Source organism: Cetorhinus maximus, chromosome 3 (genome assembly GCF_964194155.1).
Source record: "Cetorhinus maximus chromosome 3, sCetMax3.hap1.1, whole genome shotgun sequence".
NCBI lineage: Eukaryota > Metazoa > Chordata > Chondrichthyes > Lamniformes > Cetorhinidae > Cetorhinus > Cetorhinus maximus.
The window spans coordinates 209,555,250-209,572,008 of record NC_135881.1 but is presented as its reverse complement, the minus strand read 5'-3'; the positions used below and the strand labels follow the sequence as shown (position 1 = coordinate 209,572,008).

The 16,759-nt window shown below is 44.2% G+C and overlaps 1 protein-coding gene across 4 annotated transcripts in view; it reads right to left on the bottom strand.

Moving 5' to 3' along the window:
- Window positions 1-795: 795 nt before the first annotated feature.
- LOC144679217 (cadherin-18) overlaps window positions 796-16,759 on the bottom strand; it is a 714,816-nt gene continuing 698,852 nt past the window's right edge. For 3 of the 4 annotated variants that reach the window (XM_078539657.1, XM_078539658.1, XM_078539656.1), the window contains one exon: window positions 796-1,520. In XM_078539657.1, the coding sequence (XP_078395783.1) occupies window positions 1,030-1,520 (491 nt within the window). In that variant the 3' untranslated portion in view covers window positions 796-1,029. The remainder of the gene's footprint in view (window positions 1,521-16,759) is intronic. The other variant, XM_078539659.1, reaches the window with a different exon arrangement.

Below are 16,759 nucleotides of genomic sequence, written 5' to 3'. Positions count from 1 at the left end.
ATCACAGATCTTAATGTTGACATTTCAGCTGAGCAAACAAGTTATTTGTAGAATAATCTGTGGGAAACCTGTCATGGTTCTTCAACACGTAAAACAACAGAATGTACATAACTAGAATACAGTTCTTCCGAATGGGAAAATAAACTTTAGTTTCTGTTGGCAGTGTGTGCAGGCTATTTCTACATTACTACACTTTGTTTATTGGGCCAACATTATGATTATCCCTGAGTCCTTCTCCAACTACTCAAGTAGTAGAAAGCATTAGTTATGCATCTCACAGCTGCTCCTCGATGCTAATGGCAAACTTCATCCTCGAGTTAAAAAAAAAATGCTGTTGGAGGAAGAAACATCTGGCAGACGACCTCAATTTGAACATGGTACAGACACCTGCATAAGGTGGGTTACCTTGGAGAAATCTTCATCAACCTACAACGCATGTTACCTATCATAACTTATCACAAGAAACCACCACCATGCTCATGACCACCCATTCTATCGTGAAGGTTTCTTTGAATTAAATATTGCTCAATTCAAAAGGATTTGTGTATAAGGATTATGGTTATAGAGAACACCTGTTGCACTATAATCTTCTAATACTATGGACTGCACAGTACTGCACCCTGTCTACTTTATTCCGGTACTAGTGTGTATGGAAAGTAAAAGAACATGTTATAAAAACATGATCCCGATGTTCTACATTGCCACAATTTTAATTCCAGACCTTGGTATGCCAAATTATCTTGACATGTGTAATCACTCTGCCTGTTCTTAAACTACAGCACAGTATATTTTATTGTGGAACAATGAACTTTATTAAACAATAAAAAATATACACCAGGGAAAATATTTTGTTTATTTTTTATATTTTCAAAATGTGTTCTTTTCATTTGTTTGTTGAACCCATCTTTCAAAATATTAAAAGGGCACTTGCTGCTACAGTAAAATTGTGGAACAATTGTAGCTGAAGAAATGGAAATCTGAATTTTTTTCTTTGTTTTACATACAAGTGTTTTACTATGAGAATGAAAACTAATTGGTTCTTTCTGACTCATCTACTCCGTACAGTTCTGACAGTTTTTTGAACTGAGGTCCCCAGTCTCCAATATAATTATAATCCTGTTCCGAGTGTGTGGTAACTGAATCCAGTGAACTTATTGACCCTGCTATGGACCCATGACCTTCGTATGCATATGTCTGGAGAGAGTCATAAGGAGGAACACTTAGATCCAGGTCAGCTTCCTGCAGTTTTTGTGTAATAAACTCATGAATGTCAGGGCTGTTTGGGGCTGAGGGGGGTCTGTGTCTGGGCACAGGCTGTACATCTGGTCTGACATCTCGCCGAAATCGCACTTCCTCAGCTACTGCAGGGTTCCTCAGCGCCGTGATGTCAAATGCCTCTGTGTCCTCCTCTCCTCCTCCCTCATCATCATATGTCACCACATTTTCTCTGATATCTTCTTCCGAAATGATGAGAGGCTCTTTTTTACTCCGCTTCAAGGTAATGAACAGAACAATGATGGCTGCGGAGAAAAAGCAGTTAATACAGTGAATTTTCAGGGGAAAAGCAACCTGGGGATTCATTCCTGATCATAGTAGTGAAAAATTGATCTGAGATACTCACGTTGATGTGTTTTCTTAAAATTATCAACAGAAAGAAAAATCTCACCCTTGTCTCCCCTCATCCCACATCTGTTTTCTGGACTAATGAAGTAACCCCACAAAGAGAAAGTAGAAGATTTGCCACAATTATACTGAGTATGAAATTCAACCAATTAGTGAATGTATTTCAACTTTGGAAATGCGCGATCCAAACTAGATGAGGGAGTAAAGTGGCTGTCATTTTAATACATTTCCAATGGAGGAACCTCAGTGAAAGCAGGTCCAATAAGGAAGCTGATTCCTAACAAAATAATGTCAGGAGGAATGTGGTGGAAGCAGTCACACTAAAATTTGGCATCTCAGGTTCAAAGCAGTTTGCAATAGTTGTTCCTTCTCAGTCCTACAATCAACCCATTGCATTCAGGATCCAGAGAGATTAATTTTTAATTTGATTATGAGAAATTTCATTGAACTATGACATAAAAATTAGTGGCACAATTCAATTACGGACCAGTAAGTTTTTTGTTAAAGTGGGCGAAGTTTGAAATCTCAGTGACTCACTAAGAGAATAAAGCCACAAGTTTCCAAGGTTTCGACCAAACAGAAGAATTTTTACTGTACAAGAGTCAACAAAGCAAACAGCTAACACTATCCATCCTAAACTCTAACATCCATGATTAACACAAGTCAAACAGGAATTAACAGGGAAACTGTGGATGAACACAAACCAAAACTCCACACTCAATGGTAGACACAACCAAGAAAAATCCCACAATTTGCTCAGCCAACCAGACATATGATTCCCAGGCTTTTCCTGAGGCCCAGCTCCCAGCTTCATGGAGTTATCAACTACTCCTAGGTTTCTCCGAGCCCCAGCTTCATGGACCTAATGACAGCATTTCTGCTGCACAGAGCCAGTCCTCTCATGGGATGGTTTATGCACTGCACCCCATCCCCAGCATCCCCACACTCCACCCCGCTGGGTCCCATGGTAGCGTTTTTGTACCAAAACCCTGGTCACCTGGTGTTAGGAAATAGAGATAGTTTATGTAAGTTATATTGGTATTTGTGGGTGTTAGGAATGAGTTTTAGCTCTAAAGTTTAAGTTTGATTTGTATTTCTGTACCTGTGTATTAAGAAAGGTCAAATGGAGCTTTAGTTTCACTTTAGAAAGGTGCTTGCATTGCTAATGAGGAGTTTTACGACTCCTATAAAGTAAAGGTAAACATACACAGGTAGAAGAATTGGAATGTTGCCTAGCAATAGGGGAGAGGCAGGTCCTCCCCACAGACACACACAGAAGAAGAAAAATAGCAGTTGTTATGGAAGCTGTTTGAGTGCAGTTGGTTCTGAAATTTGCTGCCAGGAGAGGCTGGAGCAATGGGGACAGGTAGCCAGTCCCAAGCTAAAGAAAAACCCCAAAAATCCAGGTCAGTGGAAGAGGGGAAAGTCCAAAGAAGGCCTTCTAGTCAAAGGAAGGGCAGGACCCTGGGAAAAGTCATGTTAAGTGAAGTTAAGAGTGAGGGGCAGAGAGAAAGGCTCCAAGCTTCAGATTTAAAGAGACAAAAGCTGCAGAAAGCAGATTTAAAATGAGAACAGCTTGCAAAGGGTGAGAAGGTCCAAAGAGACAACTGAAGGTCTGTAACTCTTTGCTATTGGCATGTGAAGCAGTGATGTACTGTTGATGGCTGAATCAGAGAGACAGAGTGTGTTGAAGACAGCTTGAATTCATGTGATGACCCAGGGAAGAGGAACATCAGAAGGAGAGTTCGAAACCCTGGAAGTGAACCCTTGTGGAAGGCGACTGAGAGAAAGCATCAGTTTGGGAGAAGATTCCAAGATGAGGTCTTGGAGAGTGCAGATTGAAATCCCTCGTATGAAGGACGGAGTTCAGTGAGACTGATTGGCTCACAGTGTAACAAGCGTCTGGCGGGGGGAGGGGTTGGGGAGAGATCCATAGCATCTGGTTGATGTGGCATCTGTCACTTGGTTTCAGAGTGTGGTGTGTCTGACCACAGGTCGCCATAGGTTTACATGGACTGTGTACTTACTGTGAACATTAGAATATAAGATAGCTTTTATAACGTGTGTTATCCTTACAAATCTATACACGTTTGTAAAGGTATAGTTGTGGGTGAAGGATATTGTAATATAGTTCATCTTTTCTTGTTGCATAAATGTTTTATTCTTTTGTTAAAAGTTCAGCAGCTGACTCCCAGTGACTCTGTTCAGTCGCCACACTCCACATTTCTAAACAAACAAAGAGAAGTTAGGATCTATCAAGCTGGGTTCCACTCTGGGATCTGGCTTATCCAGGGCTAACCTCAGCTGGGATCATAACACCTGGTCATTTTTTTGTGCCATCGCCCCAGGTCATGTCAAAGAATATTGGGACCGAGCACACGTGGCCCATTGAGAACCGAGCACACGTGGCCCATTGGGAACCGAGCACACGTGGCCCATTGGGAACCGAGCACACGTGGCCCATTGGGAACCGAGCACTCGTGGCCCATTGGGAACCGAGCACACGTGGCCCATTGGGAACCGAGCACACGTGGCCCATTGGGAACCGAGCACACGTGGCTCATTGGGAACCGAGCACACGTGGCCCATTGGGAACCGAGCACACGTGGCCCATTGGGAACTGAGCACACGTGGCCCATCTTCCTGCAGCTCTCTGCATTTGCACCAAGGCCCCAGGCATGCTGGGAATTGTAGTCCTTGACCTCCACCCTAAAAACGCACAGGGCAAGTTTAAAAGATAGATTCCCTCTCAATAGACTGAGATGAATTATGGAGATGCATTAGGTCCTGATTGATTTTATGTCCAATATGTGAATAGGTGATAATCTCCAATATATCTGCATAGTTGTTGAATCTTCTCTTCAAGCTTCATTGCATCTTAGTAGTAGAAGCATTTTTGCCTTAACTTTTCCTCTGACAATGGGCTGGGTATTAGCTCAGAGACAAAGAAGGGTTTGAGCAGGGTGTTGCTTTGGGGTTCATTGAAACAGTGTAGGAGGCCGAGGATAGAGAGGTCAGAGTGAGAGCAGGATGGAGAATTTGAATGACAGGTGACTGAAAGCTTGAGATCAGGCTTGTGGAAGGGAGGTGTTTTGCAAAGCGGTCACCCAGCCTGCGTTTGGCCTCTGCAATGTGCAGCAAACCACATTGTGATCAGCCAATACAGTAAGTTGTGACCAGGTGAGAAGGGGTGAACTGGTTTCCCTCTACTCAACCTGCTTGGTCAATCACAACAAAGGTTGAAGTTTCTTTTCCACAAGGATACGCCTTTCCAAGATCAGAATGTATTTAACTATTTAATCAGTGAGCAATAAGGAGCCAAGCAAACAAGATTATCTTGAGTTAAGGAAAAAAACAAATTTATTAACCACTAAACATCAGGAAAAAAATAATAAAAATGTGATGTCAAGGCTTCAGCCATCATGCAGTCATTCGGGCACACACACACACACACACACACACATGCATACACACATACATACACACACACATGCATACACACATACGCACACATGCATACACACACACGTACAGGCATCAGAACTAAGGGGAGTTAGAGTCCAAAAAACATGATAAAATAATAAATAGTTTTGTGTCCTTTGATTCTCCCTGAGGTGTGGATTTTAAATGCTGTGGCTGATTTAGATTAGCTAGTTTCTTGGATGAGGTCACATGTAGACGATATTGCAAGTATTACAAGGTCTCAGTTCGCTAGTAGGTTTCTGGTAGAGTTGGCTTCTCAAACAGGGTGACACAATTATTCCAAAAGAGAGAGAAAGTGGGGGCAGAGCACAGCGTTCAGCTTGCTTCCTCTGCCGAAGGCTTTCTTGACACCGCCTGTATCACTTGCAATCTCTCTCTAATGGCTGGGCAACATTGCCTTGAAATACTTCACCCATTGTGTATTTCTGAGAGAGTTTGGGTATGTCTACCTGTGGCAGCCATTGTTTCAATATCCAGGAACTTGCATTTTAAGTGTCTCTTCCTTTGACAGTTATGAGTTTCGGGTGTCTGCATTACAGGGAATATCTCTCTCTTCACAGTACCTTCGGGTCATTTGCTTGTTTCTTACTTTCACCTTGGAATGTAACCTTGCATTTTAAGCAGGTTGCTCCATCTCAGTTCAGATGCAAAATTTCCAGTCAGTTGAAAGTTGAAAAATCACATTTTCAAAAATAAAGGAGCACAGCCTCGTTATACCTCCCCATCACAAAAAAATGGAATGAGATTCACTCTCATTTCATTATAAGGTACAAAAAGACAAAACAAAAACAAAACACATTCAAACATATACATACATGTGAAATAGAAGCAAAAGTAGGCCATTCAGTCCCTCACTTCTATTCACCTTGGTCTGGGTCAATCAGTTCTAATTGGGTCTCTTTAAGTTCTGGGCAGGGATTTCCCTGCAATGTGCATGATTTTTAGGTGAAATGGTTGGAGACACAAAGTCCAATAGAATAACCCTGCATTCTGAGTTTTGTAACCCAGTACTCCTCCATGTTGAACGGCCCTTGGAGGGAGCACTGAGGGTGTCAAGGGCACAGAATGTACTCTGGGTGGGGACTCCAATGTCTATTACAAAGAGTGGCTCGATAGCACCACTACTGACTGAGCTGGCCGAGTCCTAAAGGATATAACTGCTAGACTGGGCCTGCAGCAGGGGGTGGGGGAACCAACAAGAGGGAAAAATCATTCCTGGCTTCATCCTCACCAATCTACCTGTCACAGATGCACTTGTCCATGACAGTATCGGTAGGAGTGACCACTGCACAGTCATTGTGGAAACAAAGTCTCATCTTCACATTGAGGATACCCTCGATTATGTTGTGTGGTACTACCACCGTGCTAAAGGGGATAGATTTCCAACAGATCTAGCAACTCAAGACCGGGTATCCATGAGGTGCTGTGGGCTATCAGCAGAATTGTACTCGAACACAATCTGTAACCTCATGGCCTGGCATATCTCTGACTCTACCATTACCACCAAGCCAGAGGATCAACTCTGGTTCAATGAAGAGTGCAGGAGAGCATGCCAGGAGCAGCACCAGGCATACCTAAAAATGAGGTGTCAACCTGGTGAAGCTATAACACACGATTACTTGCCTGCCAAACAGCATAAGCAGCAAGTGATAGACAGAGGTAAGCGTTTCCACAACCAATGGATCAGATCTAAGCTCTGCAGTCCTGCCACATCCAGTCATGAATGGCGGTGGACAATTAAACAACTCACTGGAGGAGGAGGCTCCACAAATATCCTAATCCTCAATGATGGAGGAGCTCAGCACATACAGTGCAAAAGATAAGGCTAAAGCATTTACAAGAATCTTCAGCCAAAAGTGCTGAGTGGATGATCCATCTCAGCCTCCTCCAGAGGTCCCCAACATCACAGATTCAATTCACTCCACGTGATACCAAGACATGACTGAAGGCACTGTATGGTGCAAAGGCTATGGGCCCTGACAATATTCCAGCAATAGTACTGAAGACATATGCTCCAGAACTTGCTACTCCCCTAGCCAAGCTGTTCCAATACAGCTACAACACTGGCATCCACCTCTCTAAGTGGGAAATTGTCCTCGTATGTCCTGTACACAAAAAGGACAAATCCAAACCGGCCAGTTGCCATCCCATCAATCAATTCTTGGCCATCAGTAATGTGATGGAAGGGGTCATCAACAGTGCGGCACTTGCTTAGCAATAACCTACTCATTGATGCTCAGTTTGGGTTCCGCCTGACTTTATTACAGTCTTGGTTGAAACATGGACGAAAGATCTCAAAACCAGAGGTGAGTTGAGAGTGACTGCCCTTGACATCAAGGCAGCATTTGACCGAGTCTGGCATCAAGGACGCCTAGCAAAACTGGAGTCAATGGGAATCAGGGGATAACTCTGCGCCCTTTGGAGTCATACCTAACACAAAGGAAGACGGTTTGGTTGGTGGATGTTGATCATCTCAGTTCCAGGACATCACTGCAGGAGTTCCTCAGGGTAGTGTCTGAAGCCCAACCATCTTCAGCTACTTCATCAATGACCTTCCTTCCATCATAAGGTCAGAAGTGGGGATGTTCGCTGATGATTGCACAATGTTCAGCACCATTCGTGACTCCTCAGGTACTGAAGCAGTCCACAACCAAATGCAGCAAGACCTGGACAATATTCAGGCTTTGGCTGACAAGTGGCAAGTAACATTCATACCACACAAGTGCCAGGCAGTCACCATCTCCAACAAGAGAGAATCTAACCATCGCCCCTTGACATTCAATGGCATTACCATTGTTGAATCCCCCACTATCAACATCCTGGCGGGTTACCATTGACTAGAAACTGAACTGGACTAGCCATATAAATACTATGACTGCAAGAGCAGGTCAGAGGCTAGGAATCCAGCAGTGAGTAACTCAACTCCTGACTCCCCAAAGCCTGTCCACCATCTACAAGGAACAAGTCAGGAGTGTGATGGAATACTCCCCACTTGCCTGGGTGAGTACAGCTCCAACAAAACTCAAGCAGCTTGACACCATCCAGGACAAAGCTGCCCGTTTGATTGGCACCCCATCGACAAACATTCACTCCCTCCACCACCGATGCACAGTAGCAGAAATGTGTACCATCTACAAGATGCACTGCAGGAATTCACCAAGGCTCCTTAGACAGCACCTTCCAAACCCACGACCGCTACCATCTGGAAGGCCAAGGGCAGCAGGCACATGGGAACACCACCACTGGAAGCTCCCCTCCAACTCATTCACCATCCTGACTTGGAAATATATCGCCGTTCCTTCACTGTCGCTGGGTCAAAATCCTGGAACTCCTTCCCTAACAGCACTGTGGGTGTACCTACACCAGGCGGGCTAAAAGGTGAAGTGGGGTGGGGATGGGACGGCGGAGGAAGGTGGTGCTCTTGGAACTGATTGAAAGCTCTTCAGCTTGCTTGCCTGATCAGAGATTTTCTTATGCTAAAGATGCTGCACTAGTATCTCACACTGAGGAACATCTCCAGCAGCAAATGGACAGACTCGCTCTTACTTGTAAAGACTTTGGTTTGAACATCAGAATCAGGCAGGCAAATGTCATGGTCCAGGATGTTGCCATATTACCATCTATCAGCATTGACAATGTTGTTGATATCTTCACATTTCTGACCTCCACAATCACCAGCAATTTGTCACTTGATGCTAAAATAAACAGATGCATTGAAAAAGTTGCAGCTGCTACGTCCAAACTGAGTAATAGAGTGTGGAACAACAGTAACATAACTGAAAACACCAAGCTGTGATTCTATCAAGTCTGTGTCCTCAGCACACTCCTCGACAGTGGTGAGACCTGGACGACATATGCTCGGCAGGAGAAAAGGCTGAATAGTTTCCACCTTCACTGTCTCAGATGCTTCCTCAGCAGCTCTTGGCAAAACAAGGTCACCAACTCAGAGGTCCTGGAGTGTGCTAATTCCATCAACATACCCTTACTGCTTAATCAATGACATCTGTGCTGGCTTGGCCACATTCATCAGGTGGATGACAACCCTATACTCAATGACCTCTGGACATGAACTTGCCACTGGGTCATAAGAGCATAGGACTTACGAGCAAGAGTAGGCCATTCAGCCTTTCAAACCTGCTTCGCCATCCAATAAGATCATGGCTGACCTGATTGTGGTCTCAAATCCACTTTCCTGTCTGCCTCCCCCTCGATAATCTCTGACTCCCTTGTCAAAGATCTGTCAAACTCCACCTTGAACAAATTCAGTGACCCAGCCTCCACTGTTTTCTGGGAAGGAGAATTCTGCATACTAATGACCCTTTGAGAGAAAAATCTTCTCCTCATCTTTGTCTTAAACAGTAGACCTCTTATCCTTAAATTGTGGCCCCTTGTTCGAGTCTCTCCCACAAGTAGAAACATCCTCCCAGTATCCGCCCTATCAAATCCTCTCAGGATCTTACTTGTTTCAATAAAGTCACCTCTCATTTCTCTAAGCCCTAATGGATACAGGGCCAACTGGTTCAACATTTCTTCCTAAGGTAAGCCCCTCATCCCAGGAATGAATCAAGTGAAACTTCTCTGAATTGGTTCTAACTCAATTATATGATTAATTAATTCATCAATTCCATGACTTCCTGGGTGTCGATGCCTCTGCTACAAGGAGACCTGTAAGCAAGATATGAAGATGGCGGACATTGACACTGACAAGTGGGAGACAGTCAACAACAGCCGTGACCTCTGGAGGCTGACTGTTTGGAGGGGCATTGGAAGAGGTGAGGAGAAACCGGAAGCTTAGCTGGACAATAAGAGGGCCCAGAGAAACAGAGGCCAGTGAATTGTACACCTGCTCAGCCCATTGTCTTCCTCTGCAGCCAATGTGGCAGAAACTGGCATATCAGAGTGGGGCTCCTGAGATACAACAGGCGATGCTGAACACAGAGTGACCAGCAAACCACTACCCTACAAGACAGAAGGCTGTCAGAGTATATGCTTAAAGCCTGTTATACCTCTAAACTTTTCCAGTTCTGACGAAAGCTCATTAAACTGAAACAAGAGGTTATGATCCTCTGGGGGCGTGGGCTTTTAAAATTGGGCACCATGTTAATGGTGTCATTCCTGGTACCTTCCTATCCTCTCTCATTGCAAATTTAACCAACGATGGGGAAGGCATTGGGAGGCCTAGTAATCCATGGGCCAATTGAGGCTTTATGTGACCAATTAAATGCCATTTAAGAGCCCCCTCCCACCACTGTTGAGATTTTATCCATGGGGAGACCAAGTCTCCAGCCCACTAGGTGAAACCTGGTAGACTGGTGGCAGGGCAAGGGGGCAGAGTCTCCTTTTCAGGCCCTGTGTGCCAATCGGAGGCTCTCTCAAGGTATTGCCAGCGCCCCCCCACCCTCCCCTCCCCACTGCATTTCCCTTGCCCCCCCTATCCTGGCCACCCTGGCCTGTTACCCACTTTTCCCCCCTCACTGAGGTCTGCTAGTTTAGACCTGGCAACACCTCAAACCTACCTTCAAGACCAGGCTCCATTGCAGTACCCTTCACCCCAGGAACTCGCTACAGTCTCAGGGTGGCCATTGCTCCTGGTGGTGCTGGTGGGACAAGAGACCTGCCAGCCATTTGATTGGCCAGTTGCTTTTGGAGATGGGATTTTCTCCCTTAGGGATGAAGGGGAGGGGGGGAGGGGAGGGGGCAGAAGCTCCACATCCGTCCAGTTAAAAGCCCAATAGCTGTCAAATTACTGTGGGGTGAACCCACCAAGCGGAGGTGGCCTCGCCCTGACTTTTAAGCAAGGAGCTGAGGAGCCCACCACCCACTATAAAATCCAGCCTATAAACTCTGATTTTCTCTCTGTATCTACTGGCTGACCTGCTGAATATTCCCAGCATTTTTATTTTGATATCAGATTTGCAGCAACCACAATATTTTGCTTTTGCCTGAGTGCAACAATATAGAGGAGTGTTTTAATATTTTTAAAATGCTGGCAAATTGAGTCCAGTCGAGTTATTATCCAAGTAGAATATAGAAAGAAAGTGCAACACATTTTTTAAATTCTACGATAATAAGTGAATCATAATATTTACAGATATGAGAAAGAGAATCTCCTGGAAGTGTAATTGTGTTAAGGGAGCAGACATTGGGAAGAAAGGGCACCATGTTTTACTATGTGATGATTTATAGAGCTTCCTCTTCAGATTTTGCCAAGGACAGAGAGGTCAGCATGAGAGCAAGGTGGAGAATGAAAATGACGCATAACTGGAAGATCATGCTTCTAAAACATACACTGAACTATTTACCAGTTCTACTGGGATACAACAGCCAGCTTCTCAGTCAATTAAAAAAAACTCATTCAAAAGCTTTGAAAATATTAATGCCCTTATATTCAATTTTTTTATTCATTCATGGGATGTGGGCTTTGCTGGCTGGGGCAACATTTATTGCCCTTGAGAAGGTGAGCTGCCTTCTTGAGCCGCTGCAGTCCATGTGGTGTAGGTACACCCACAGTGCTGTTAGGGAGGGAGTTCCAGGATTTTGACCCAGCGACAGTGAAGGAACGGCGATATATTTCCAAGTCAGGGTGGTGAGTGACTTGGAGGGGAACTTCCAGGTGGTGGTGTTGCCATTTATCTCTTGCCCTTGTCCTTCTAGATGGTAGTGGTTGTGGGTTAGGAAGGTGCTGCCTAAGGAGCCTTGGTGAATTGCTGCAGTGTATCTTGTAGATGGTACACACTGCTGCTACTGTGCATTGGAGGTGGAGGGAGTGAAGGTTTCTGGATGTGATGCCAATCAAGCGGGCTGCTTTGTCCTGGATGGTGTCAACCTTCTTGAGTGTTGTGGGGGCTGCACTCATCCAGGCAAGTGGGGAGTATTCCATCACACTCCTGACTTGTGCCTTGTAGATGGGGGACAGGCTTTGGAGAGTCAGGAGGTGAGAAACTCATCACAGGAATCTTAGCCTCTGACCTGCTCTTGTAGCCACAGTATTTATATGGCTAGTCCAGTTCAGTTTCAGGTCAATGGTAACCCCCAGGATGTATTGACAGTGGTGGGGGGTGTGGGGGGCCAGGGGCAGGGGGGGGGGGGGTTGGGGGGGGCTGTTGCTTTCAGTGATGCTAATGCCATTGAATGTCAAGGGGCGATGGTTAGATTCTTTCTTGTTGGAGATGGTCATTACCTGACACTTGTGTGGTGTGAATGTTACTGCCACTCGTCAGCTCAAGCCTGGATATTGTCCAGGTCTTGCTGCATTTGGACATGGACTGCTTCAGTATCTGAGGAGTCATGAAAGGCGCTCAACATTGTGCAATCATCAGTGAACATCCCCACTTCTGACCTTATGATGGAAGGAAGGCCATTGATGAAGCAGCTGAAGATGGTTGGGCTGAGGACACTACCCTAAGGAACTCCTGCAATGATGTCCTGGAGCTGAGATGATTGGCCTCCAACAACTACAACCATCTTTCTTGGTGCGAGGTATGACTCTAACCAGTGGAGAGTTTTCGCCCTTATTCCCATTGACTCCAGTGTTGTTAGGGCTCCTTGATGCCACACTTGGTCAAATGCTGCCTCGATGTCAAGGGCAGTCATTCTCACCTCACCTATTGTTTTCTGCTCTTTTGTCCATGTTTGAACCAAGGCTGTAATGAGGTCAGGAGCTGAGTGGCTCTGTTGGAACCCAAACTGATTTCAGTGAGCAGGTTATTGCTAAGCAAGTGCTGCTTGATAGCAGTGTCGATGACGCCTTCCATTACTTTACTGATGATGGAGAATAGGCTGATGGGGTGGTAATTGGCCGGGTTGTATTTGTCCTGCTTTTTACATAAGACACACCTGAGCAATTTTCCACATAGATAGGTGAATGCCAGTGTTGTAGCTGTACTGGAACAGCTTGGCTAGGGGTGCAGCAAGTTCTAGAGCACAAGTCTTCAGTACTATTGCTGAAATGTGGTCAGGGCCCATAGTCTTTGCAGTATCCAGTGCCTTCAGCCGTTTCTTGATATCACGTGGAATGAATTGAATTGGCTGAAGACTGGCATCTTTGATGCTGGGGACCTCTGGAGGAGGCTGAGATGGATCATCCACTCGCCACTTCTGGCTGAAGATTGTAGCGAATGCTTCAGCCTTATCTTTTGCACTGCTGTGCTGGGCTCCTCCATCATTGTGGATGGGGATATTTGTGGAGCCTCCTCCTCCATTGAGTTGTTTAATTGTCCACCACCATTCACAACTGGATGTGGCAGGACTGCAGAGCTTAGATCTGATCCATTGGTTGTGAAATCGCCTCGCTCTGCCTATCACTGAGCGCACTCCTGTGCATGTGCACACTTCAGTGTTCGTGCTCCTCCCGCCCCCACCCCGGCAGCGCTGAGGTTATCACTGCACGTTTCATGCTGGTTGGCCATCATTGGACCAGCCATCCTGAAATCCTGGTGGCGGCCTGATCGTGGGCCGTGGACCGTTGCACGGCCGTTCGCCCAACGAGGGGAAAATCCTCCTTTATGGAAAACAGTCCTAACTTCTCCAATCTGTCCTCATAACTAAAGCTCTTCATCCCTGGAACCATTCTTGTGAATCTTTTCTGCACTCTCTCTCTAATGTCTCTAATGTCCTTTAGAGCATGAAATTTGTTGTCCTTACCTGGTCTGGCCTACATGTGACTCCAGACCCACAGCAATGTGGTCGACTCTTAGATGCCCTCTGAAGTGGCCTAGCAAGCCACTCGGTTATAACAAGCCCCAAAAAGTCATAAAAATGGAATGAAAATCTCTCTCCCTAACAGCACTGTGGATGTACCTACACCACATGGACTGCAGAGGTTCAAGAAGGCAGCTCACCACCACCTTCTCAAGGGCAATTATGGATGGGCAATAAATGTTGGCCCAGCCAGTGAAGCCCACATCCCGTGAATGAATTAAAAAAAAACATCCTTCCTAAGGTAAGCACCCAGAACTGGACACAATACCCGAGCTGAGGCTGAACTAGTGACTTATACAAAGTCAACATAACCTCCTTACTCCTGTGCTCTATACCTCTATTAATAAAACCAGGATACTGTCTGCTTTATTAACTTCTCTGTCAACCTGTCCTGCCACCTTCAATGATGCCTTTCTGCATAAAAATGCCCAGGTCCCTCTGCTCCTGCACCCACCTTAGACTTGTAACCTTTATTTTATATTGTCTCTTCATGTCCTTCTTATCAGGCCTCACACCTCTCTGCATTGAACTTCATCTGCCATTTGTCTGTCCATTCCACCAACCTGCCTATGTCCCTTTGAAGTTCTACACTGTCCTCCTCACAATGCTTTATGCTTTTACACTCAGGCCTACACTTTCCATTTAGCCTTATTTTAATGCTGGTAGCAAGTCAATCTAAGCTTACATCTTTCCATTTTATTTAATTTAATGAATCTATTTTTTAGAGTTTTTATTTACTTTAGTAGATTTATCAGTTGTGAGATCTCTGTTACTTTATTACTGAATAAGATTAATCAACATTTGCAGTTATAAAAGAACTGTTCTAAATCTCCATTATTACCTGTATTAAGATTACCTTGGGGGATTCTACCCAATTCATTGGTCTGTCTCTGGCATATAAAGATCTTTCAAACAATAAATATGCATGTTGAAGATCTATGTTGCGATTCATTGGCCAAATTATTTTCCGGTTAGCAGTTACAAATTATGAATCAACAGACCATTGAATCTTGAATAATTCAGTGTGGATGTCTCCAAGCATCATTATCACAGAATGGACTCGTGATCAGCATATATTCCCGCAGTAGATATTAGCACAAAACTTAACTAAAGCCCCTTTTAAAGTTTGTAGTAAATGGTGGTCCAAAAACAGCGTCCTCTCTCAAGTTAATTTTCCCAGCATCGAGGCATTAATCACTCAAAGCCAGCTCCAGTGGGCACGGTATGTTTTTCACTTGTCTGACACCAGACTCCCAAAGCAACTGTTCTACTCAGAACTCGGTCAGAGCAGGAGACTCCCAGGAGGACGATGGAAAAGCTTTAGGAATGTCCTCAAAGCATCCTTGAAGAGATCAACACCCCTGTCGACTCAGAGGAGTCCCTGGATTGTGACTGACCAAAATGGAGAATGTTTATTCAGGCAGACACCAAACACATCAAGAGAATTCACTAGCAAGATGCAGAGGCGGAGTCGAGGCATCAGTGGGAGCACCTCCAAACAACCCATCTACCCCGACCCTTCAATCATCACCTGCCTCGCATATGGTAGAGTCTGCAGATTATGTATTGGACTTATCAGCCATTTCAGAACCCACTGAACCAAAGTGGAAGCAAGTCATCCTCGATCCCGAGGGACTGGCTAAGAAGATAAATACATTTTACAGATTGTAACTGATACCTGCAGTCACTTCAAGCTAATAATCTCATTTCAGGATTCAAATAAATCGTACATCAAATAAACCTTTCCATCACCTGACTGCATTTGAATAACTTCCAAATCTCCACTAATTTCAATTACATTAAACAAACCAGAATATCGTTCCCAAGCACCCTCTTATTAGAGTGCTCAGGAATGAGTTCCATAATTGCAAATTTCTGATGCCTTCACTTCTTAAATTAGTTATTTGTTGAAATAAAAAAATACTTTGAAATGATTTGTTCCTTTTCATTTTAATTCCCTTTCAAAAGTGGAAATAAAATCTTGTACATATCTGGATGAAGAAAAACATAAATTATTAATGTGGCTGTATATGTAGATTCCCCAAAGAACATTTTGATTGGTTCCTATGTCCTGTGCTGAAAGCATATGAAGCAATGATAATTGTACCCCTATAGAGCTAGCTGAGAAATGCATTGGTTTTTCCTCCAGTGCAGAGATCTAACATTATTGTGAATCCTTTTATGATGTTCTGATGATTCAAAATGTAATTTCCTACCAAGAACCAGGCCATTGATCATAAACAGTAACTGTGCTTATCTTGTATGATCAGGCTATTGGAGTCAAATAGGCATCTATTATTACTTGAATGCAAAGGCTGGTGACTGCTGTGTTCTGCAGAGGAAAGTCCCATCGTTATGGGCAAGCCAGGAATAAATCTGATTAGATAAAACAGCATACAGATTGGCTAACTACTGAATTACAGGCAGTAAAGTAGCATATTACTTCAAACACCTGCCACTGATATCACAGATACAGCTCTCAATTATATAAGGAGTGAGCAAGGAATATAGGACATCTGGTTAGAACAATGAAAATATACTTTAATCATGCTGTTCGTTGTGTAATCTTCACCTTGTGCATCTAGCTAACATCAGATTTAACATTTTTTTCAACTAACCGTATGACCTACTGCTTGTAAAAGTACATTGCATGATTACAAAATAAATCGGGAATGAGTACTTAGATTGACTGAGACTTAGAATGCTAACATTTCAAAATTCCAACTCTCCAAATAAAACTTCAAAATTCTTTGAGGCCACCGTGTGGCACTAGCAGCAAATACTTTCCCCCAATCACCATTAAACATCAGGGAGGTGGTGGCACAGTGGTATTATCACTGAACTAATAATCCAGATACAGGGTAATTCTCTGGGGGATTTGGGTTCAAATCCAGATTGTGTAATTTGAGTTCTTTTTTTAAAAACCTGGAATTGAAAGTCTAAATGTGGGTTG